The sequence below is a fragment of the Ranitomeya imitator genome, chromosome 6, assembly GCF_032444005.1.
Source record: "Ranitomeya imitator isolate aRanImi1 chromosome 6, aRanImi1.pri, whole genome shotgun sequence".
Lineage (NCBI taxonomy): Eukaryota > Metazoa > Chordata > Amphibia > Anura > Dendrobatidae > Ranitomeya > Ranitomeya imitator.
Genome location: NC_091287.1, coordinates 160,500,535 through 160,526,859, shown reverse-complemented (window position 1 = coordinate 160,526,859; position 26,325 = coordinate 160,500,535). Strand labels below are relative to the sequence as shown.

Here is a 26,325-nt window from a genome sequence, read left to right as displayed (position 1 = left end):
TCTTCAATTTCTTGTCGGTTTCTCGCATGGAATAGCCTTCATTTCTAAGAACAAGAATAGACTGTTGAGATTCACATGAAAGTTATTTTTTTCTGGCCATTTTGAGAGTTTAATGGAACAAACAAATGTAATGCTCCAGATTCTCAACTAGCTCAAAGGAAGGTCAGGTTTATAGGTTCTCTAATCAGCCAAACTGTTTTGAGCTGTGCCAACATACTTGCACAAGAGTTTTCAAGGGTATTCTAACCATCCATTTGCATTCTAACACAGTTAGCAAACACAAAGTGCCATAAGAACACTGGAGTGATGGTTGTTGGAAATGGGCCTCTATACACCTATGAAGATATTGCATTACAAACCAGACGTTTGCATCTAGAATAGTCATTTACCACATTAACAATGTATAGAGTGTATTTCTGAATCATTTATTGTTAGCTTCATTGTAAAAAACTGTGCTTTTCGTTCAAAAACATGGAAATTTCTAAGTGACCCTAAACTTTGGAACGATATTGTAAATATTAAAACTGTATTAAAAAATAACAACATCCAACTTAGAAAGACATGGATACCAAATAATGAAAAATTCACAAAAAGTTAATCACTGATCATTCTGAGCTTGATTGGGTCTAAGAATCCTCACATGGACACAATATACACAAGTTCCTCTGACTGTTACAACACATGGTTAGTAGATAGTCATAAACACATTACACGAGGAGATAATGATGTATCAAACAACGTAAATGCAATGTAAATGGCTAAGCAATGGTTAGAGGGTCACTTAGTAAATCGAGGGTATATCAATATTTAAGAATGCATTCAGGCATCCACAGTTGCAATGTATTTCTCCAAACCATCCTGGATCTCACACCTTATGGACATTTACAACTTTAAAATCTGAAATGCAATAATATTTTTTCCTGTATTAAAGGAATGCAAGAAGCATCTCTGAAGCTCACAGAATCACTTCATGAAGTGTATGAACCTGACTGGTATGGAAGAGATGATGTTAAAACGGGAGGAGAGGTGAATACTTAGTCCACTTTATGTTAGCTCTTTAGTCTTTATAGGAGAAACATATTGGCTGACTTTATTAGTTTGTGTAGCTTATTCTAAACAGTTTTCAGAACATATTATAATTGATCACTATTAATAGTTTAATTATTTATTTTTTAACTAGCCATTACAAAGTTCCCATTTGTAAACAAAATTTAAAACATTTTAACAACGTGCAAAAAAAGGTGGCTAAATATAATACCGGAAAAATTTACATTTTCACATAGAAGTATACATTGATACGGTTAAATATCAATACATGTGTAAAAGAAAATAGTAAACTTTTTTTTGCAATATTTCATTTTCCTTTTACAGAAATGTGATGCACTGTGGGAGGATTTTCATCAGAAGTTAGTTGATGGAGCTCTGATAACACTTGATACATATTTAGGGCAGTTTCCTGATATTAAGGTAAGAAAGCAGATTATTATTATTATTATTTATTTATATAGCACCATTGATTCCATGGTGCTGTACATGATAAGGAGTTACATACAAGTTACAGATATCACTTACAGTAAACAAACTAACAATGACAGACTGATACAGAGGGGCGAGGACCCTGCCCTTGCGGGCTTACATTCTACAGGATGGTGGGGAAGGAGACAGTAGGTTGAGGGTAGCTCCGGTGTTGGTGAGGCGGTAGCTTCGGTAGTGGTGAGGAGGCAGCGGGGTCAGTGCAGGCTGTAGGCTTTCCTGAAGAGATGGGTTTTCAGGTTCCGTCTGAAGGATCCGAATGTGGTTGATAGTCGGACGTGTTGGGGCAGAGAATTCCAGAGGATGGGGGATATTCGTGAGAAGTCTTGGAGGCAATGATACCCTTTTGCCATTCTTACAATACTATGGTAGCAATTGCTTCTTTGAGATTCGACTAGAGTTCTAAGGAATCTGTTTTTTTTCTTTTGGATGAGGAAGAAAAATGTGCAATAATCATCACTATGCTGGAAAGAAAGCATGGATTTTCACTTTAAACAGTGGTGTATGAAGAATGTATAATTCTTACAGTATACAGTTGGCATGGAAAGTATTCAGACCTCTTTACATTTTTCACTCTTTGTTTCATTGCAGCCATTTGGTAAATTCAAAAAAGTTCATTTTTTTCTCATTAATGGACACTCTGCACCCCATCTTGACTGAAAAAAAACAGAAATGTAGTAATGTTTTCAAATGTATTAAAAAAGAAAACTGAAATATCACTTGGTCATACGTATTCAGACCCTTTGCTCAGTATTGAGTAGAAGCACCCATTTGAGCTAGTACAGCCTTGAATCTTCTTGGGAATGATGCAACAAGTTTGTCACACCTGGACTTGGGGATCCTCTGCCATTCTTTCTGAATAATTGTAGGTCCAGACGTAAATCACATAAACAATGGTAGTTTATTCAACGCATTTAAAAGTCTAAGCGACTCCTTCATCAGGAAATACCACATGAATAATTAGTATTCGTGTTGTATTTCTTGATGAAGAAATCACTTGGACCTACAATTATTCAGCAGCGCAGATTATATCCACATTAACCCGTTCATTGATCTACAGCATGGTCACTTGCTGACCTGTGGATCTGCTGCAGCAGATAACTTTATATACTTTATCAAAAGCTCCATCTGGTGAGTAGAATTTGATTATATCAATTCCCTTGGGTTGGATAAGACCCTATTTGCGATGATCTCTCCAACAGCATTCCCTGCCATTCTTCCTTGCAGATCCTCTCCAGTTCCGTCAGGTTGGATGGTGAGCATTTACAGACAGTCATTTTCAGGTCTCTCCAGAGATGCTCAATTGGGTTTAGGTCAGGGCTCTAGTTGGGCCAGTCAAGAATGGTCACAGAGTTGTTCTGAAGCCACTCCTTTGTTAATTTAGCTGTGTGCTAAGGTCATTGTCTTGTTGGAAGGTGAACCTTCGGTCTAGACTGAGGTCCAGAGCACTCTGGAAGAGTTTTTCATCCAGGATATCTCTTACTTGGCCGCATTCATGTTTCCTTCATTGGCAACCAGTTGTCTTGTCCATGCAGCTGAAACCCTCCATAGCATGATGCTGCCACCACCTTGTTTCACTGTTGGGATTGTATTAGGCAGGTGATGAGCAGTGCCACACATACCACTTACGATTATCACCAAACAGGTCTATCTTCATCTCATCAGACCAGAGAATCTTATTTCTCATAGTCTGGGAGTTCTTCATGTTTTTTTTTTTTTAGCAAACTCTATGCTGGCTTTCATATGTCTTGCACTCAGGAGAGGCTTCTGTGGGGGCAATTCTGCCATAAAGGCCTGACTGTTGGAGGGCTGCAGTGATAGTTGACTTTGTGAAACTTTCTCTCATCTTACTGCATCTCTGGAGCTCAGCCACAGTGATGTTGGGGTTCTTCTTTACCTCTCTCACCAAGGCTCTTCTCCCACAATTGCTCAGTTTGGCTGGATGGCCAGGTATAGGAAGACTTCTGGTGGTCCCAATCTTCTTCCATTTAATGATTATGGAGGCCACTGTGCTCTTAGGAGCCTTGAGTACTGCAGAAATTCTGTTGTAACCTTGGCCAGATCTGTGACTTGCCACAATTTTTTGGCCAGTTCCTTTGACCTCATGATTCTCATTTGGTCTGACATGCACTGTGAGCTGTGAGGTCTTATATAGACAGGTGTGTGCCTTTCCAAATCAAGTCCTATCTATTAATTAAACACAGCTGGACTCCAATGGAGTAGAACCATCTCAAGGAGTTTCACAAGGAAATGGACACTATGTGACTTAAATATGAGTGTCTGAGCAAATGGTCTGAATACTTATGACCATGTGATATTTCAGTTTTTCTTTTTTATTAAATTTGAAAAAATTTCTTCATTTCTGTTTTCTTTTCAGTCAAGATGGGGTGCAAAGTGTACATTAATGAGAAAAAAATTAACTTTTTTGAATTTACCAAATGGCTGCAATTAAACAAAGAGTGAAAAATTTAAAGGGGTCTGAATACTTTCCATACCCACTGTATGTGGGACAGAGCAAACACCAACTCACAGCAATAGGAGTTGAGAAGCCATAATGTAATAAAACTGTCCGCTCAGACTGGGCTTCCACAGCCAGATACTGCAGTAGCCAATCTAATTGGCAGAGTCTCAGAAGACTTCTGGTGTTCATCTTTGACACCCTCTACAGGGAGTGATCTACACTTTACTCCTAGGGTGGGTCCACCGGAAGTCCCTGACTAGTGGACTAAGTTGAGGGAAACTAAATTGGCCTGGGTAACATTAGACAAGGACAGAAATACAAGAAATAGGAAAGTCGGGTAGAGTATTTAGGCAGGCCAGAGACTTTGTTGTCAAACTAAAGTAGGCATCCAGAGGTAATCCAGAAGAGTCTTGAAGAAATAAGTAGGTTGAAAGACAGGTAAAAATTGCAGAGATTTTATTAAAAGAATAAAATAAATGGCATTGGGCATAGCAAGCAGAAAACTGAAACAGGCTGGGAGGACCAATAATTAGCCGCTGAACCTGTGTCGTGATTGGCCAATGAGATGGATGCCTGAATTGGCCAGAATAGCTGCTCATCAATAGGCTGTACGGCCGAGTGCATTGGTCATACCACACCCACTACCTCTTCAAGCTCCACCAAGATACCTGGAGCAGTTGTGAGTCGCCTAGATGAACTATGAAGAAAAGTGGTGAAATAAGTTTCTTACACATAATAAAAATGTGTCTGAGAACTACAGATAAGTGAATCTCCAGAAATTAGTTTTGAATAGAATCGCTTAATTAATTTGGACAATTCAATTCGGTCTAAATATTATTGGTCTGAATTGAAAGTGCCCTGGTTGCCATGTAGAGTCTTTTATTGTGGTCTAATTATAGTGATCAGAGGGGAGGGAAGGTGCAATTTTGCTGCACTTGGCATTTTTCAAAACTACATCTCTTCCCGCAAAAAAAATGGTTATGGCTCTGGAACAAGGGAGAAAAAAAAATGAAAGCTTCAAAACACAAAAAGTTCAGATCGTTATGGGATTAAATGAATTCTCATGTAAAGAAGGTACTAATAATTGGACAGCATATGTTCAAAGGTGAGGTGGTGTGCAATGACTGCTCTTTTATTTCCATCCATTCACAGTACTAAATGAAAACAAGATAGAATGGATGAGAAGATTGTTTAAAATGTGTCATCTGTCATCCCCAGGATAACAACATATCATTTTTTACATCCATAGAGAATCTTTTTTCATTCTTATGATGACAGAAGTCAAACAAGCTCACATTTTGAGCTGGTGCTTTTTCACAGACTCTATGGGGATAATATAGAGGAACCTGCAGGGTTTGGTAACAATTGCTATTCATCTAATTGCCGTCTTCTAGAACCTGTACAATAAATGTTCATAGGGAATTCTGTCTGTGCCAGATTTTGTGTGCTGTTTAATAATTAAAGGGAGCTTGACATGAGAGTTTTGCTGCAGAAACCACAGGCATGATACCGATATAGTCCTACATATAAGTATAAGTAACATGCATAATATCATAAAGACACTAACATGATTGGTACATGTGATCGAGTATCTGTGAGGTAAGTGTTTGTTCCAGAACCTTCTAGCAGAAACACCTGTCTGTGCTGTTGGGTGGACTACAGGTTCCAGATACTCTAAGCGAGGACTGCTGAGTGGAGAGAGGGCTGTCATTAATTATGAGGCTGCAGATAAGTCCATAGTTAAATGCAATATCATAGTTTAACACAAGAGCATAGTTTTTTGTTCTTTTTGCTTTTATCTTTTATCTCTACGGTTTATACCTATTAGTATGTGCTCCATGGACAATGCATCTTGTAAGATGTATGCATGCCTTGAACAAGCATTTGAAGGTGAATATGTTTGCACTTGATGCCAGCGAGTTAAATGCTTGGAAGCCCAGGTAATAGATCTAAATGTGCAGATTGCAACAGTCAGGAGCATTGCAAACTTGGGGAGGGATTTAGAGCTCACTGAGCATGCGCTGGCTGAGGCCAGTGATATGGAGGAGGGTGGAGGTGGAGAAGATCAAGACAGAGAAGTATGCAGCTGGGTAAATGTTACATGAAGGGGTAGGAAGATAAGTTGAAGGGAGCCCAGTCCTGATCTGGCGCAACCTAGTAAATATGCTTGTTTGGCTGATATTAGGAAAGCTGGCCCAGGATTGGGATAACTGCAGCAGGACGTTGCTCCTAGCAACCCGGAAAACGACTGCTGTAGGAAGGAGGGAAATAGGAGTGCAGCAAAGGCCAGACAGATGTTGGTGGTAGGGGACTCTATAATTTAGGCCGAAAGACAGGGTCATCTGCCGCCAAGACCGTGAATGCAGAACAGTGTGTTGACTTCCGGGTGTTTGGGTTCGACATATTGTGTATTGGATACACAGAGATTGCTGGGTGGGGCTGGGGAAAACCCAGCGGTTATGGTACACATCGGTACCAATGACAAAGTTAGAGGGAGGTGGAAGGTCCTTAAGAATGATGGTCATGGTACACAACTGTACCAATGACAAAGTTAGAGGGAGATGGAAGATGGAGCTGAGTAGGAGTAACAAATGTGTTAATAATATTTAATATCTGCTGGCAAATGCAAGAAGTCTAGCAAACAATATTAATGAACTGGAGACTATTATGACAGTTACAGAATATGATGTAGTGGGCATTACAGAAACCTGGCTTGACGAGAGCCATGACTGGATAACAAAAGTAGAGTAACATTTACAAACATTTACAAAGGACAGGAAAGATAAAAAAAAGGTGGAGGGGTGTGCATCTTTGTAAAATCCAAATTAAAACCTGGGCTCAATGGAGACATTGGGAGGAGTTACAGCAATGTAGCATCACTATGGGTGAATGTACATGGGGATGGCAATAATGAAAAGCTGCTAATTGGAGTTTGATACAAGCCTGCTAATATAGCTGAGCATAGCTGAACAGGTAGAAAAGGAAATGCTGCAGCAAATTGAAAAGGTAGCAAACAGTAATAGGGTTCTTATAATGGGGTTTTTAATTATCCAGACATTCAATGGGACATAAACTCTTCTGGTTGTGCTTATAGCTACAACCTCTCTCAACTGGTTGATAAACCAACCAGGGGAGGCAATCTGCGGGATTTGGTTCTGTCAAATAGACCAGATACAATTTCAGATCTACAGGTCAGGGAGCTTTGGGGAAGCAGTGACCAAAACATGGTAAGTTTTAATGTAATTTTCAATCAAACATGATTAACCCCTTTACCCCCAAGGGTGGTTTGCACGTTAATGACCAGGCCAATTTTTACAATTCTGACCACTGTCCCTTTATGAGGTTATAACTCCGAAACGCTTCAACGGATCCTGGTGATTCTGACATTGTTTTCTCGTGACATATTGTACTTCATGATAGTGGTAAAATTTCTTTGATAGTACCTGCGTTTATTTGTGAAAAAAACGGAAATTTGGCGAAAATTTTGAAAATTTCGCAATTTTCAAACTTTGAATTTTTATGCAATTAAATCACAGAGATATGTCACACAAAATACTTAATAAGTAACATTTCCCACATGTCTCCTTTACATCAGCATAATTTTGGAACCAATTTTTTTTTTTGTTAGGGAGTTATAAGGGTTAAAAGTTGACCAGCAATTTCTCATTTTTACAACACCATTTTTTTTTAGGGACCACGTCTCATTTGAAGTCATTTTGAGGGGTCTATATGATAGAAAATGCCCAAGTGTGACACCATTCTAAAAACTGCACCCCTCAAGGTGCTCAAAACCACATTCAAGAAGTTTATTAACCCTTCAGGTGTTTAATAGGAATTTTTGGAATGTTTAAATAAAAATGAACATTTAACTTTTTTACACAAAAAATTTACTTCAGCTCCAATTTGTTTTATTTTACCAAGGGTAACAGGAGAAATTGGACCCAAAAAGTTGTTGTCCAATTTGTCCTGAGTACGCTGATACCCCATATGTGGCAGTAAACCACTGTTTGGGCGCATGGGAGAGCTCGGAAGGGAAGGAGCGCTATTTGACTTTTCAATGCAAAATTGACAGGAATTGAGATGGGACGCCATGTTGCGTTTGGAGAGCCACTGATGTGCCTAAACATTGAAACCCCCCACAAGTGACACCATTTTGGAAAGTAGACCCCCTAAGGAACTTATCTGGATGTGTGGTGAGCACTTTGACCCACCAAGTGCTTCACAGAAGTTTATAATGCAGAACCGTAAAAATAAAAAATCATATTTTTTCACAAAAAATATATTTTTGCCCCCAATTTTTTATTTTTCCAAGGGTAAGAGAAGAAATTGGACCTCAAAAGTTGTTGTCCAATTTGTCCTGAGTACGCTGATACCCCATATGTGGCAGTAAACCACTGTTTGGGCGCATGGGAGAGCTCGGAAGGGAAGGAGCGCAGTTTGACTTTTCAATGCAAAATTGACAGAAATTGAGATGGGACGCCATGTTGCGTTTGGAGAGCCACTGATGTGCCTAAACATTGAAACCCCCCACAAGTGACACCATTTTGGAAAGTAGACCCCCTAAGGAACTTATCTAGAGGTGTGGTGAGCACTTTGACCCACCAAGTGCTTCACAGAAGTTTATAATGCAGAACCGTAAAAATAAAAAATCATATTTTTTCACAAAAATTATATTTTTGCCCCCAATTTTTTATTTTTCCAAGGGTAAGAGAAGAAATTGGACCTCAAAAGTTGTTGTCCAATTTGTCCTGAGTACGCTGATACCCCATATGTGGCAGTAAACCACTGTTTGGGCGCATGGGAGAGCTCGGAAGGGAAGGAGCGCAGTTTGACTTTTCAATGCAAAATTGACAGAAATTGAGATGGGACGCCATGTTGCGTTTGGAGAGCCACTGATGTGCCTAAACATTGAAACCCCCACAAGTGACACCATTTTGGAAAGTAAACCCCCTAAGGAACTTATCTGGATGTGTGGTGAGCACTTTGACCCACCAAGGGCTTCACAGAAGTTTATAATGCAGAGCCATAAAAATAAAACAAAATTTTTTTCCCACAAAAATTATTTTTTAGCCCCCAGTTTTGTATTTTCCCTAGGGTAACAGGAGAAATTGGACCACAAAAGTTGTTGTCCAATTTGTCCTGAGTACGCTGATACCCCATATGTGGGGGGGAACCACCGTTTGGGCGCATGGGAGGGTTCGGAAGGGAAGGAGCGCCATTTGGAATGCAGACTTAGATGGAATGGTCTGCAGGCGTCACATTGCGTTTGCAGAGCCCCTAATGTACCTAAACAGTAGAAACCCCCCACAAGTGACACCATTTTGGAAAGTAGACCCCCTAAGGAACTCATCTTGATGTGTTGTGAGAGCTTTGAACCCCCAAGTATTTCACTACAGTTTATAACGCAGAGCCATGCAAATAAAAAATATTTTTTTTTCCACAAAAATTATATTTTAGCCCCCAGTTTTGTATTTTTCCAAGGTTAGCAGGAGAAATTGGACCCTAAATGTTGTTGTCCAATTTGTCCTGAGTACGCTGATACCCGATATGTGGGGGGGAACCACCGTTTGGGCGCATGGGAGGGCTCGGAAGGGAAGGAGCATCATTTGGAATGCAGACTTAGATGGATTGGTCTGCAGGCGTCACATTGCGTTTGCAGAGCCCCTAATGTACCTAAACAGTAGAAACCCCCCACAAGTGACCCCATATTGGAAACTAGACCCCTCAATGAACTTATCTAGATGTGTTGTGAGAACTTTGAACCCCCAAGTGTTTCACTACAGTTTATAACGCAGAGCCGTGAAAATAAAAAATCTTTTTGTTTTCCCACAAAAATTATTTTTTAGCCCCCAGTTTTGTATTTTCCCAAGGGTAACAGGAGAAATTGGTCCACAAAAGTTGTTGTCCAATTTGTCCTGAGTACGCTGATACCCCATATGTTGGGGTAAACCCCTGTTTGGGCACACAGGAGAGCTCGGAAGGGAAGGAGCACTGTTTTACTTTTTCAACGCAGAATTGGCTGGAATTGAGATCGGACGCCATGTCGTGTTTGGAGAGCCCCTGATGTGCCGAAACAGTGGAAACCCCCCAATTATAACTGAAACCCTAATCTAAACACACCCCTAACCCTAATTCCAACGGTAACCCTAACCACACCTCTAACCCTGACACACCCCTAACCCTAATCCCAACCCTATTCCCAACTGTAAATGTAATCTAAACCCTAACCCTAACTTTAGCCCCAACCCTAACTGTAGCCCCAACCCTAACCCTAACCCTAATCCTAGCCCTAACCCTAGCCCTAACCCTAGCCCTAACCCTAGCCCTAACCCTAGCCCTAACCCTAGCCCTAGCCCTAGCCCTAACCCTAGCCCTAACCCTAGCCCTAACCCTAACCCTAGCCCTAGCCCTAACCCTAGCCCTAACCCTAACCCTAGCCCTAACCCTAACCCTAGCCCTAACCCTAGCCCTAACCCTAGCCCTAATGGGAAAATGGAAATAAATACATTTTTTTTTATTTTTCCCTAACTAAGGGGGTGATGAAGGGGGGTTTGATTTACTTTTATAGCGAGTTTTTTAGCGGATTTTTATGATTGGCAGCCGTCACACACTGAAAGACCCTTTTTATTGCAAAAAATATTTTTTGCAATACCACATTTTGAGAGCTATAATTTTTCCATATTTTGGTCCACAGAGTCATGTGAGGTCTTGTTTTTTGCGGGACGAGTTGACGTTTTTATTGAAAACATTTTTGGGCACGTGACATTTTTTTATCGCTTTTTATTCCGATTTTTGTGAGGAAGAATGACCAAAAGCCAGCTATTCATGAATTTCTATTGGGGGAGGCGTTTATACCGTTCCGCGTTTGGTAAAATTGATAAATCAGTTTTATTCTTCGGGTCAGTACGATTACAGCGATACCTCATTTATATCATTTTTTTATGGTTTGGTGCTTTTATACGATAAAAACTATTTTACAGAAAAAATAATTATTTTTGCATCGCTTTATTCTCAGGACTATAACTTTTTTATTTTTTTGCTGATGATGCTGTATGGCGGCTCTTTTTTTGCGGGACAATATGACGCTTTCAGCGGTACCATGGTTATTTATATCTGTCCTTTTGATCGCGTGTTATTCCACTTTTTGTTCGGCGGTATGATAATAAAGCGTTGTTTTTTGCCTCGTTTTTTTTTTTTTTTTCTTACGGTGTTTACTGAAGGGGTTAACTAGTGGGCCAGTTTTATAGGTCGGGCCGTTACGGACGCGGCGATACTAAATATGTGTACTTTTATTGGTTTTTTTTTTTTATTTAGATGAAGAAATGTATTTATGGGAATAATATTTTTTTTTTTTTTTTCATTATTTTGGAATATTTTTTTTTATTTTTTTTACACATTTGGAAAATTTTTTTTTAACTTTTTTACTTTGTCCCAGGGGGGGACATCACAGATCAGTGATCTGACAGTTTGCACAGCACTCTGTCAGATCACTGATCTGATAGGAGTGCAGGCTGCTTCACAGTGCCTGCTCTGAGCAGGCTCTGTGAAGCCACCTCCCTCCCTGCAGGACCCGGATCCGCGGCCATCTTGGATCCGGGGCTCGAGCAGGGAGGGAGGTGAGGAGACCCTCGCAGCAACGCGATCACATCGCGTTGCTGCGGGGGGCTCAGGGAAGCCCGCAGGGAGCCCCCTCCCTGCGCGGTGCTTCCCTGCACCGCCGGCACATCGCGATCATCTTTGATCGCGGTGTGCCAGGGGTTAATGTGCCGGGGGCGGTCCGTGACCGCTCCTGGCACATAGTGCCGGATGTCAGCTGCGATAAGCAGCTGACACCCGGCCGCGATCGGCCGCGCTCCCCCCGTGAGCGCGGCCGATCGGCTATGACGTACTATCCCGTCCAGGGTCAGATAAGCCCAGGGCACCTCGACGGGATAGTACGTCTAAGGTCACAGAGGGGTTAAGGGGAAATGCGCAAACCTGGAACTTTAAGAAAGCTGATTTCAACAAATTAGGGAAGAGTTTAATCATATAGATTGGGACTACGTCATGGTGAATGGGGATACTGAACATAAATGGGGCATGTTTAAGGACATACTACTAGAATCTTGTAGAAAACTTACACCCTCTGGTAATAAAATGTCAAGGAATAAAAAGAAAGCATTATGGATAAATAACACAGTACAAAGTTTAATAAGACAAAAACAAAGGGCATTCAAAATCTTGAAATCTGAGAATACAGAAATAGCATTTCAGGAGTATAAAGATCTCAATAAGAAATGTAAAACAGAAATCAAGCTAGCAAAGTTATCTACAGAGAAACAAATTGCCAACGACATTAAAATACATCCCCAAATTTTGTATAAATACATCAATGCCAAAAAGAAAAAAAAAATGGTATCGGCCTCTTAAAAGATGACAATAAAAAGATAATCACGGAGGATAAAGAAAAGGCTGATACAGTATATTAAACAGGCTCTTTTCATCTGTGTTCACCAATGAACTGTCTGTTACAGTGATCATTCAACAAGGTAAAAATCAAAATTCACAACCTGATATAACTAGTTTAACAAAAAAGAAGTACCGTATATACTCGAGTATAAGCCGACCAGAGTATAAGCCTAGGCACCTAATTTTGCCAAGGAAAACTGGGTAAGCTTGTTGACTCGAGTATAAGCCGGGTATGCATTGTCCCCTCATCCCTGTCCTGGTATGCGTGGCTCCCCTGTCCCTGTCCTGGTATGCATGGCTCCCCCGTCGCTGTCCTGGTATGCGTGGCTCTCCCCATAGTTGTCCTGGTGTGCATGGCTCCCCTGTAGCTGCCCTGGTATGCGTGGCTCCCCCATAGCTTCCCTGGTATGCGTGGCTCCCCGCTCCCATCCTTGTATGCATGCTTCCTTTTACTAAAAAAAGCAAAACATCCAGCATGCGCACGCAGCACCTCGTTCCGGCTTCCACCAGCTCTTCCTGTGCTGAACGATGACATGGCAATGCTCATTAAGGTACCATATTTTTCAGCGTATAAGACGACTGGGCATATAAGACGACCCCCAACTTTTCGGGGGTCATCTTATACACCGGGTGTCGTCTTATACGGCATGTGCAGGGAGCGGTCCCGGATGGTTCCCAAGGTCTGGAGGAGAGGAGACTCTCCTTCAGGCCCTGGGATCCATATTTGTGTAAAAAAAAAGAATAAAAATAAAAAATATGGATATCCTTACCTACTTATCGCGACGTCACAAAGGTCCTTCGCGGCACGCAATGCATTCCTGGGAACGGAAGCTGCCGCATGCACTGCTGAGAACCGGGAGAACTCCGGGGGCCATTGGAAGGTAAGTATATCCATATGTTTTTTTTTATTCTTTTTTGCACGAATATGGATCCCAGGGCCTGAAGAAGAGTCTCCTCTCCTCCAGACCCTGGGAATCATTCGGGACCGCTCCCTGCACCACATGCGGCGACTTCAGAGCTCCGCACATTCCGTACCCGGCGTAGAAGATGACCCCCGACTTTTGAGAAGATTTTCAGGGGTTAAAAAGTCGTCTTATACCCCGGAAAATACAGTAATGAATATTCCCTCCATGCCTATGGAAGTGGAGACGCGTGCATATTACCTTAATGAGCGGGGCCACGTGATCGCTCAGCACAGGAAGAGCTGCTGGAACCTGGCACCAATAAGATGCTGCGAGGGCATGCTGGAGGGTGAGTAAGATGTCTTCTGGAAGCCAGCGGCTGCAGCTGTCACTGTGCACGTTATGAAAGAAATGAATATTCATTTCTCTTTAGAAATGGCACAGGCTTTAGCCACAGCCACCGGCTCCTGCCTCTGTCACCCGCTGCTCCACTGTTCCCTTCCCCCGCTGGTTGGGAAAGGTCAGAGAGGCCCAGCACCTGTGTGCTGCAGTACTTTACTCTGCCCTCAACAGGGCAGATAAGTATGCCTGCGCAGGAACGCGATGCTGGGGAGTGATTAAACAACAAGAGGGCAGCGCCGGACTCGGACCTGCGACACCCATCGGACTGTACCAGACCGCCCCCCCCCCGGGTGAGAATAATAAAACTTATTTTTCTTATCTTTTAGGTCAGACCAGGGCTTATCTACAGCATTAAATAATGCTGTAGATAAGCCCTGAAGGGCAGTTGCCGTATCTTATATCGGCCAAAACTGCTGACATGTTCCCTTTAAGTTTGTGTGAAGATTCATGCACACGACCGATTTTATGGTATGAGTGCCATCTGTGATTTTCATGGATAGCACTTGTTTCTATGATATTCCATGGTACTGTGTACAGTGCATGCCCATCATGATGACATTGTGACGCGGATGGAGGAGTGCGCATGCGACACCCCAGTCATATCTGTTGTACACTATTGCGGCCATGTGAACGGTTAGCCAGGTGATATAAAGTCCTGTATCAGCGTTTTGGATGAAAAAGTAACTTTTAATGTAAATATTTAAAAGGTGCAAAGCTCTCAGAAAAATAATCACACAAAAGTGCAAGGGGCATTTGACATACAACACTGAAAAATGTGAAGTTCACATAATTAATGGGGTGCTTATTATGTTAACCCCTTGTATGCAAAAAGACTGATCCTTAAATACACTCTTGTATAACATGCAATATGTTCCAAAAGCCTTCCTTTATACGATCAGATTTCAATGGGCAGTCATAAAAAAACTAATATTGCCCTTTTTGTGTCTACTCCACATAATGCAACTAGTCACAACATCCATTGACTATTTATACAGAATAGATCCCTTATTAATAATGTCAGGTCCATCTGTTTGCCACACATAAGACCCTCTCCTGTAGCCGGATGTCCAGCAGGACAAAATACATAGCAATTTGTAGGGTCACAAATGTTAGCAATGTTTAATCCCCAAGTGGTGCAATCTATTCATGCAGAAAATCTCACTAGTGCATCTTTATTCCTCCCACCACTCTCCTTACAGACCTGGAGGGGATTTTAATGACATCAATAGTCGGCATATATGGCAAATTAGAAAGATCTCACCCGCATGGATATCGTTCTAAAAACCGCCCTTTGCTCCAAACATGGCGGTGGATACTTTCCCCCCTTGTTCCCGACGTGTTTTGTTGTCCTCATCAGGGGATAACATTGGGGCCAGTGTGATCATGCCATCAGGAAGACGCTGTCATAGCGAGTGTACCGCCTAGCGGTGACCGGCCTTATAAATGCGCCCTGCATTCAAATGCTAATCTGCTTCCGGTTATGATATTGCGTAAGATCCGGTCTACAGACCGCAAATACAAACCCGATATACGCTCAGTGGAACGCAAGCGCCGGCATTAAGTACAGCACCTGTGTCCCCGAGCTTACCATTTTATCTACACAGGCTTTACCACTCTGGTGGAGAAAATTGCGCGGGACCCCACGCCATTTTTTCCCATGATTTAACCCTTTATTTTAACAGCTAGAGCCCCCAAATTTTACACAAAGACACTTCTTACATTAGTAGTGAGGAATGTGTAATAAAATAAGGGATATGAAATGGTTTACTGTATGTAAACCAGGTCTCATATCCTGTCGGGTTTGTGAAGGAGATAGCAAAAGCCGGCAATTGAATTACCGGCTTTTAAGCTATCTAGCGCTGCATTAAATATATATATATATATATATATATATATATATATATATATATATATATAGGTATCTCACTGACATATACAGGTCCTTCTCAAAAAATTAGCATATAGTGTTAAATTTCATTATTTACCATAATGTAATGATTACAATTAAACTTTCATATATTATAGATTCATTATCCACCAACTGAAATTTGTCAGGTCTTTTATTGTTTTAATACTGATGATTTTGGCATACAACTCCTGATAACCCAAAAAACCTGTCTCAATAAATTAGCATATTTCACCCATCCAATCACATAAAAGTGTTTTTTAATAACAAACAAAAAAACCAACAAATAATAATGTTCAGTTATGCACTCAATACTTGGTCGGGAATCCTTTGGCAGAAATGACTGCTTCAATGCGGCGTGGCATGGAGGCAATCAGCCTGTGACACTGCTGAGATGTTATGGAGGCCCAGGATGCTTCAATAGCGGCCTTAAGCGCATCCAGAGTGTTGGGTCTTGCGTCTCTCAACTTTCTCTTCACAATATCCCACAGATTCTCTATGGGGTTCAGGTCAGGAGAGTTGGCAGGCCAATTGAGCACAGTAATACCATGGTCAGTAAACCATTTACCAGTGATTTGGCACTGTGAGCAGGTGCCAGGTCGTGCTGAAAAATGAAATCTTCATCTCCATAAAGCATTTCAGCCGATGGAAGCATGAAGTGCTCCAAAATCTCCTGATAGCTAGCTGCATTGACCCTGCCCTTGATGAAACACAGTGGACCAACACCAGCAGCTGACATGGCACCCCACACCATCACTGACTGTGGGTACTTGACACTGGACTTCAGGCATTTTGGCATTTCCTTCTCCCCAGTCTTCCTCCAGACTCTGGCACCTTGATTTCCGAATGACATGCAAAATTTGCTTTCATCAGAAAAAAGTACTTGGGACCACTTAGCAACAGTCCAGTGCTGCTTCTCTGTAGCCCAGGTCAGGCGCCTCTGCCGCTGTTTATGGTTCAAAAGTGGCTTTACCTGGGGAATGCGGCACCTGTAGCCCATTTCCTGCACACGCCTGTGCACGGTGGCTCTGGATGTTTCCACACCAGACTCAGTCCACTGCTTCCTCAGGTTCCCCAAGGTCTGGAATCGGTCCTTCTCCACAATCTTCCTCAGGGTCCGGTCTCCTCTTCTCGTTGTACAGCGTTTTCTGCCACATTGTTTCCTTCCAAAAGACTTACCATTGAGGTGCCTTGATACAGCACTCTGGGAACAGCCTATTTGTTGAGAAATTTCTTTCTGGGTCTTACCCTCTTGCTTGAGGGTGTCAATGATGGCCTTCTTGACATCTGTCAAGTCGCTAGTCTTACCAATGATGGGGGTTTTGAGTAATGAACCAGGCAGGGAGTTTATAAAAGCCTCAGGTATCTTTTACATGTGTTTAGAGTTAATTAGTTGATTCAGAAGATTAGGGTAATAGGTCGTTTAGAGAACCTTTTCTTGATATGCTAATTTATTGAGACAGGTTTTTTGGGTTATCAGGAGTTGTATGCCAAAATCATCAGTATTAAAACAATAAAAGACCTGACAAATTTCAGTTGGTGGATAATGAATCTATAATATATGAAAGTTTAATTGTAATCATTACATTATGGTAAATAATGAAATTTAACACTATATGCTAATTTTTTGAGAAGGACCTGTATATATATGTGCATATATACCTATTCTATGTGTATATATCTACTCTATTCTAACCTGTCAGTGTGATTTTACTGTACACCGCGCTGATTAACCGGCTTTTCAAAGGACACCGGTGTGTAAAATTCGGACAGCAAAACGGATGTCATACGGATGTTGCGATAAAAAACATCGCATGACACTTGCATGACACTTGCATGACAATCGCATGATTTTCCTCCTTTTTTTCGGTCCGTAAATCGAACCTTTTTTTTTCTCGCAATTGGAAATGAGCCCTATATCTGAAGCTGGTTGTCCTGTTTAAACAGGCTATTAAATGACCACCACAGTGTAAACGCATCTTTAGCATGTTCTAAATTGCTGTGAATAACATTTGGACCAACTCTTCTTCTATGAGAGTTTCAGTGCTTACATGTGATTTGTCTGCAGTGTTAATCACATCACTAGGGGCTATATATGGAAAATCTATTTTAGCCACATAGGATATTTCAGCGCATTTCCCATGGTAACACATAAAATAGACACTTTCCTTATGTAAATCACTTTCTAATTCCCTAATTAACGGATGTCATTTTTTTTATTAAACACAGTTTTCCATGGTAATTGTTAGCATAGTGCACCACTATAAAAAAGGAAAAAAGAGGCTAACTAGTACCCAACTGATTGTACAAATGTTTTTTCCATTACATAGACATTAATCACAACAATAAATCAGGTGGCTAGGAAATAGCTTTGATTGTTAAAACTGCTATTATACCTGCATGGAAAACTTTGCTTCAGTTTTCACTTCAGTTTAATTTAGTCTTTGATATGTATTCTATTTGTTTTTGCCACACCCATGTAGCCCAATCATTTCACTTAATAAGCTAGGATTTGACACTTTTTTGTTACTGTCATAGGACTACCATAGTACATACAATTTAGAATGTTCCTCCAAACATTAAAAGGTTTGGAAACCATAGCACCTTAGGTGATAAGTTACTTATCATATACCAAGACCCTTGTCAGAATCTTAGTGATAAGTTGCTTACTGCTAGTGCTCCAATAGTTAGGATGTCCACAAATCTCCAGAATGGAAGTCCATGGATCCCTAGAAGCTGACAAGCACCTTTCAGTTATCCTGTGGATAGGTGATAGTTCTTATGGCGTGCCAAACTTTTTAAGTCACTGTGATAATAAGGGTTTTACCCTAATCATAGTTTGAAAACCCCCATTCTGAGTGTAGCTTCTAATGAGCTGATCATCAGGGGTCTGGCTGTTGTCATCACTAGGTAAGCTGGCATCCTTTAAACAATACCCATTGAAATACAAATTCACAACATGGGGTGTTTGGTACTGTGGGGAAAGCAGATTTGGTTATTTTATAAACTAGAAGCTGTGGAGACTTCTTTTCGAAATTGTGTATGGTGACACTTAATTTGAATCCTTTTTATTTTTCTTGTTAAAGAATCGGATTGCCAAGCGGAGCCGAAAATTAGTTGATTATGACAGTGCAAGACATCATTTGGAAGCATTACAGAATGCCAAGAGAAGAGATGAAGGGAGAATTACAAAGGTATTTATCAAATCCATATGTCTAGTATGTGTTTCTAGAATCATGTTCTAATGTCTAAGAGCATGTCAGTATTTCAGTTTCATGTCGGATTCTTATGTGTTAGCTTTTTTTTTTTCAATACTAGCTACTGTAGAGTTAGGGTGACACAAAAAGCTGTATGTGTGTGGTAGCCAGTATCTTATACTGAAAGTTCTCCCTCTGCTCTTTAGGCTGAAGAAGAGTTCCAGAAGGCACAGAAAGTGTTTGAAGATTTTAATACAGATTTGCAAGAAGAATTGCCATCATTATGGTCCAGGTGTTATCTTTTTCTCCTTTTTTTTTTAATTCAAATTAAATACTGAATAAAAGAAAGCTACCGTACATAAAATTTGTGAAGTATCATAGACGGTGACAAGAGGGTGTCGTGGGAGTATCAAAAGTCATACAACAGATAAAAAAGTGCAATATTGCTCAATGATAATCAATGATAAAAGCAAACTAAACACATCAACTAACAGAAAGTTGTATTTAGATTTATAAACATGTATATAGGAAAAGAAAAAAAACTGTTGAGTATGGGTCAATTAACTGATAAATCTAGTTAATTAGATAAATCAATACAAATAGTTCATGTGGCACAAAGAACACCATTAAAAACATGTAAAGAGTGCCAAAGAGCTACAAAGTCAATTTTACTTGAGTTTGTTGAGTATTCAAAGAAAATAATATATCCATAATATACCATTATGGAAACCAATAACCATTGGTGAACGTACCACTGTTGGTTTCTAATCAATTCAAATTGAATTTGTTCTACTTTGAATTTTATCAATTTGCAGTTTACACAACAAAAAAATTCAATAAAGCGTAAATTAATGGACAGTCTCAGTAGCCCACTGAAAAGATCTAATAACTTTCTACTGTTTTCCTTGCCTCCTACTGTGACTCATCAATAATCCAGACGAATCGGTTTCTATGTGAACACGTTCCAAAACATATCAGGTCTGGAGGCAAAGTTTCATAAGGAAATCACAGGGGTAAGTAATTTGCTTCGTATTTCTTCAGAAAAGTAGAATTACTATGGTGTATTTTTTGGCAGAAGAGTAAAAAGAATCTTTGACTTTAGACTCAAATACATCTGTTGCCCAGAACACAAGATCCCTATATCTGCAATATCAGTAACTGCAATCAATACATACATAATTAATATTACAACTTGAGGCCACTAGTATGAAGGTTGCTAATGTCCTCATATCTCTTTCTGACTTTTTTGCTCGTATATCGTTAATGCAATAGCTTTCTACTTTTAGAAGAATTTATATTTCTCTCTGAGTTTATGGGGGAGTACTGCTAAGTAAGAAGCTCTGCCAGGAGTAATTTAGCTGATCTCTTCTTCTATAGTGGCGTTTCTATGGCAGCTTAATTGACGTAATTGTGCTTATATTACTGTTATACTGGATTCATTAAAAATGATAGATAAATTCAGCAATATTTGCTTTGTCCATAAAATAGATAAATAATGTATTCTTTATGTCTTTGGCATACATGGTATATAGCACACTCATACATAGTACTTATATATTGCATGCATAATGTTAGGGTTCTAAGAAAAAATTCAGAAGTGGACCCTCTGGGTCGCGGCTCCAGAGCCCCCGAGGGCGAGCGGGCCAGGTGGAACCACCCCTTATACAGTGAAAAAAAAAAAAAAAAAGACACTTGAGCTAAAAGTAAACAATTTTATTGAAAAACTATATAAAATATACATGAGTACAACAAATAAGAACCAGAGTAAAAAGACACAATGAGAAAAAAGAAAGGCGACACTAGTGCGACACACGGACGCTATAATCAAATGAGGAGCAAGTAATCAATTGTTATCATACCAAAGGTATATAAATACACATATGAATAGCATATATCAATAAGGTGGTAATTCTGCATACAAGCAATAAAAGACTGTAGTGTCAGATAAATAACTGGGCAAATGGTAACCACACTCATAAAGAAGCTCTCAAATAATGTACTAGTGCAGGAAGGTTCTAAAATATAAATATAAGTGCAAATAAAGTGCTTAATGCAAACCTTATATAGCAAGGTACCCTTTACTAACAATGATGCATAATCTCAAGTATCCTGGGGAAATCCCATATGCGTAAGTAAGTTGAGACCAGGGATTCAAGCTTCAGGAGGCTAATTTGCATATTCCAGGTGCCTTCTGGGAGAAGCGAAGTCTCCCTAAGCTAGAAGATCGTTGGGTACAGCCGGGACCAGCTGCTTCGAAAGCATCACCAAACCAGGGATTCAAGCTTCAGGAGGCTAATTTGCATATTCCAGGTGCCTTCTGGGAGAAGCGAAGTCTCCCTAAGCTAGAAGATCGTTGGGTACAGCCGGGACCAGCTGCTTCGAAAGCATCACCAAACCAGGGATTCAAGCTTCAGGAGGCTAATTTGCATATTCCAGGTGCCTTCTGGGAGAAGCGAAGTCTCCCTAAGCTAGAAGATCGTTGGGTACAGCCGGGACCAGCTGCTTCGAAAGCATCACCAAACCAGGGATTCAAGCTTCAGGAGGCTAATTTGCATATTCCAGGTGCCTTCTGGGAGAAGCGAAGTCTCCCTAAGCTAGAAGATCGTTGGGTACAGCCGGGACCAGCTGCTTCGAAAGCATCACCAAACCAGGGATTCAAGCTTCAGGAGGCTAATTTGCATATTCCAGGTGCCTTCTGGGAGAAGCGAAGTCTCCCTAAGCTAGAAGATCGTTGGGTACAGCCGGGACCAGCTGCTTCGAAAGCATCACCAAACCAGGGATTCAAGCTTCAGGAGGCTAATTTGCATATTCCAGGTGCCTTCTGGGAGAAGCGAAGTCTCCCTAAGCTAGAAGATCGTTGGGTACAGCCGGGACCAGCTGCTTCGAAAGCATCACCAAACCAGGGATTCAAGCTTCAGGAGGCTAATTTGCATATTCCAGGTGCCTTCTGGGAGAAGCGAAGTCTCCCTAAGCTAGAAGATCGTTGGGTACAGCCGGGACCAGCTGCTTCGAAAGCATCACCAAACCAGGGATTCAAGCTTCAGGAGGCTAATTTGCATATTCCAGGTGCCTTCTGGGAGAAGCGAAGTCTCCCTAAGTTAGAAGATCGTTGGGTACAGCCGGGACCAGCTGCTTCGAAAGCATCACCAATTTTTGCCTGTAGGACATTATTGCAAGAGAGCTTGGCTGAGTAGATTACACAAGAAGGAAAACACACAGCAAGTCAGCAGGATCTAGGAGCAACATGGCAGATGTGACAACCTACATGGTGAGCTGCAGCATGTGCTACATGTTCACAGATCGACCAGAAGAAGAATCCAATTTCACCTGTCAGAAGTGTAGACTAGTGGCCCTTTTAGAAGAAAAGGTGTGGGGTCTGGAAGAAAGAATAGCAACTTTGAAACTCATCAAAGAGAATGAAGACTTTCTAGACAGAACAGAAGCATCTCTACTGGTCACAGAAGGTGCAAAAAGTGTCAGAGAACCTCCAAAAGCAGATGAGTGGAAGCATGTGACCAAAAGAAGCAAGAAGACCATGGAGAAATCACCAACCACACAACTGAAGAACCGATATCAAATCTTTGTAGAGGATGAAGATGGCACACCTAAGAATGAAGCAATACCAGCAAGCAAAAAAGAAAAGGGCACACAGCAACAAGTGACAGCAAAAAGTACAGCCAAGAAGCAACGAAGAGTGGTGGTGGTGGGAGACTCACTACTGAGAGGCACCGAAGCAGCCATCTGCAGACCGGACATAACTGCAAGAGAAGTATGCTGCCTTCCAGGTGCGATGATCAAGGATGTGACCGATAGGATACCAAAGCTCTTCAGCTCCAAGGACGTCCACCCATTTCTTCTGATACATGTTGGCACCAATGACACGGCAAGGAAGGACCTACCGACAATCTGCAAGGACTTTGAAGAGTTGGGGAAGAAAGTAAAGGAACTGGATGCACAGGTAGTTTTTTCTTCTATCCTTCCAGTAGACGGGCATGGCACCAGGAGATGGAACAGGATCCTTGATGCAAACAACTGGCTAAGACGATGGTGCAGACAACAAGGATTTGGATTCCTGGACCACGGTGTGAATTACTGGTATGATGGACTCCTCGCCAGAGACGGACTACACCTCAACAAACCTGGGAAACACACATTCGCCAGAAGACTCGCTACACTCATCAGGAGGGCGTTAAACTAGAAGAAGAGGGGACGGGAAGAAAAACATTAGACTCGAACAAAGACGACCCAGGAAAACATACTCAGAAGGGAGGTAAGAACATTTCTAAAACAATCCACAGTGAGGAGATTGGAACAAAACAATATCCTCTAAACTGCATGCTCGCAAACGCCAGAAGCCTGACAAACAAGATGGAAGAACTAGAAGCAGAAATATCTACAGGTAACTTTGACATAGTGGGAATAACCGAGACATGGTTAGATGAAAGCTATGACTGGGCAGTTAACTTACAGGGTTACAGTCTGTTTAGAAAGGATCGTAAAAATCGGAGAGGAGGAGGGGTTTGTCTCTATGTAAAGTCTTGTCTAAAATCCACTTTAAGGGAGGATATTAGCGAAGGGAATGAGGATGTCGAGTCCATATGGGTTGAAATTCATGGAGGGGAAAATGGTAACAAAATTCTCATTGGGGTCTGTTACAAACCCCCAAATATAACAGAAAGCATGGAAAGTCTACTTCTAAAGCAGATAGATGAAGCTGCAACCCATAATGAGGTCCTGGTTATGGGGGACTTTAACTACCCGGATATTAACTGGGAAACAGAAACCTGTGAAACCCATAAAGGCAACAGGTTTCTGCTAATAACCAAGAAAAATTATCTTTCACAATTGGTGCAGAATCCAACCAGAGGAGCAGCACTTTTAGACCTAATACTATCTAATAGACCTGACAGAATAACAAATCTGCAGGTGGTTGGGCATTTAGGAAATAGCGACCACAATATTGTGCAGTTTCACCTGTCTTTCACTAGGGGGACTTGTCAGGGAGTCACAAAAACATTGAACTTTAGGAAGGCAAAGTTTGAACAGCTTAGAGATGCCCTTAATCTGGTAGACTGGGACAATATCCTCAGAAATGAGAATACAGATAATAAATGGGAAATGTTTAAGAACATCCTAAATAGGCAGTGTAAGCGGTTTATACCTTGTGGGAATAAAAGGACTAGAAATAGGAAAAACCCAATGTGGCTAAACAAAGAAGTAAGACAGGCAATTAACAGTAAAAAGAAAGCATTTGCACTACTAAAGCAGGATGGCACCATTGAAGCTCTAAAAAACTATAGGGAGAAAAATACTTTATCTAAAAAACTAATTAAAGCTGCCAAAAAGGAAACAGAGAAGCACATTGCTAAGGAGAGTAAAACTAATCCCAAACTGTTCTTCAACTATATCAATAGTAAAAGAATAAAAACTGAAAATGTAGGCCCCTTAAAAAATAGTGAGGAAAGAATGGTTGTAGATGACGAGGAAAAAGCTAACATATTAAACACCTTCTTCTCCACGGTATTCACGGTGGAAAATGAAATGCTAGGTGAAATCCCAAGAAACAATGAAAACCCTATATTAAGGGTCACCAATCTAACCCAAGAAGAGGTGCGAAACCAGCTAAATAAGATTAAAATAGATAAATCTCCGGGTCCGGATGGCATACACCCACGAGTACTAAGAGAACTAAGTAATGTAATAGATAAACCATTATTTCTTATTTTTAGTGACTCTATAGCGACAGGGTCTGTTCCGCAGGACTGGCGCATAGCAAATGTGGTGCCAATATTCAAAAAGGGCTCTAAAAGTGAACCTGGAAATTATAGGCCAGTAAGTCTAACCTCTATTGTTGGTAAAATATTTGAAGGGTTTCTGAGGGATGTTATTCTGGATTATCTCAATGAGAATAACTGTTTAACTCCATATCAGCATGGGTTTATGAGAAATCGCTCCTGTCAAACCAATCTAATCAGTTTTTATGAAGAGGTAAGCTATAGACTGGACCACGGTGAGTGATTGGACGTGGTATATCTCGATTTTTCCAAAGCGTTTGATACCGTGCCGCACAAGAGGTTGGTACACAAAATGAGAATGCTTGGTCTGGGGGAAAATGTGTGTAAATGGGTTAGTAACTGGCTTAGTGATAGAAAGCAGAGGGTGGTTATAAATGGTATAGTCTCTAACTGGGTCGCTGTGACCAGTGGGGTACCGCAGGGGTCAGTATTGGGACCTGTTCTCTTCAACATATTCATTAATGATCTGGTAGAAGGTTTACACAGTAAAATATCGATATTTGCAGATGATACAAAACTATGTAAAGCAGTTAATACAAGAGAAGATAGTATTCTGCTACAGATGGATCTGGATAAGTTGGAAACTTGGGCTGAAAGGTGGCAGATGAGGTTTAACAATGATAAATGTAAGGTTATACACATGGGAAGAGGGAATCAATATCACCATTACACACTGAACGGGAAACCACTGGGTAAATCTGACAGGGAGAAGGACTTGGGGATCCTAGTTAATGATAAACTTACCTGGAGCAGCCAGTGCCAGGCAGCAGCTGCCAAGGCAAACAGGATCATGGGGTGCATTAAAAGAGGTCTGGATACACATGATGAGAGCATTATACTGCCTCTGTACAAATCCCTAGTTAGACCGCACATGGAGTACTGTGTCCAGTTTTGGGCACCGGTGCTCAGGAAGGATATAATGGAACTAGAGAGAGTACAAAGGAGGGCAACAAAATTAATAAAGGGGATGGGAGAACTACAATACCCAGATAGATTAGCGAAATTAGGATTATTTAGTCTAGAAAAAAGACGACTGAGGGGCGATCTAATAACCATGTATAAGTATATAAGGGGACAATACAAATATCTCGCTGAGGATCTGTTTATACCAAGGAAGGTGACGGGCACAAGGGGGCATTCTTTGCGTCTGGAGGAGAGAAGGTTTTTCCACCAACATAGAAGAGGATTCTTTACTGTTAGGGCAGTGAGAATCTGGAATTGCTTGTCTGAGGAGGTGGTGATGGCGAACTCAGTCGAGGGGTTCAAGAGAGGCCTGGATGTCTTCCTGGAGCAGAACAATATTGTATCATACAATTATTAGGTTCTGTAGAAGGACGTAGATCTGGGTATTTATTATGATGGAATATAGGCTGAACTGGATGGACAAATGTCTTTTTTCGGCCTTACTAACTATGTTACTATGTTACTATGTTATGAGACTAAGCTATACCTGCATAGTTACAATCGAAAACAGATAGGGAAAATGAGAGACGAACCAACCTGCTGCCGTGCGTGGAAAGAGGGGCCCCGACGCGCGTTTACCTCTGGTGCCCTCTTTATAAGTTTACTACCCCTATACAGGGAGTGTTAGGGGCAGGCCCAAGGGGGATGTAACCATAAAGGCTGGAGCCAAAGTGACGACTAAGGGGTATACAGGGAAGAGATAAAATGGGAACTGAGG

At 41.1% G+C, this 26,325-nt stretch overlaps 1 protein-coding gene across 6 annotated transcripts in view; it reads left to right on the top strand.

The window, feature by feature from the left end:
• Positions 1-26,325, top strand: part of AMPH (amphiphysin) — a 451,781-nt gene that overhangs the window by 292,533 nt on the left and 132,923 nt on the right. For all 6 annotated transcript variants that reach the window (XM_069730254.1, XM_069730256.1, XM_069730258.1 and 3 more), the window contains exons 4-8: positions 932-1,026; positions 1,372-1,467; positions 18,739-18,846; positions 19,056-19,141; positions 19,787-19,862. In XM_069730254.1, the coding sequence (XP_069586355.1) occupies positions 932-1,026; positions 1,372-1,467; positions 18,739-18,846; positions 19,056-19,141; positions 19,787-19,862 (461 nt within the window). The remainder of the gene's footprint in view (positions 1-931; positions 1,027-1,371; positions 1,468-18,738; positions 18,847-19,055; positions 19,142-19,786; positions 19,863-26,325) is intronic.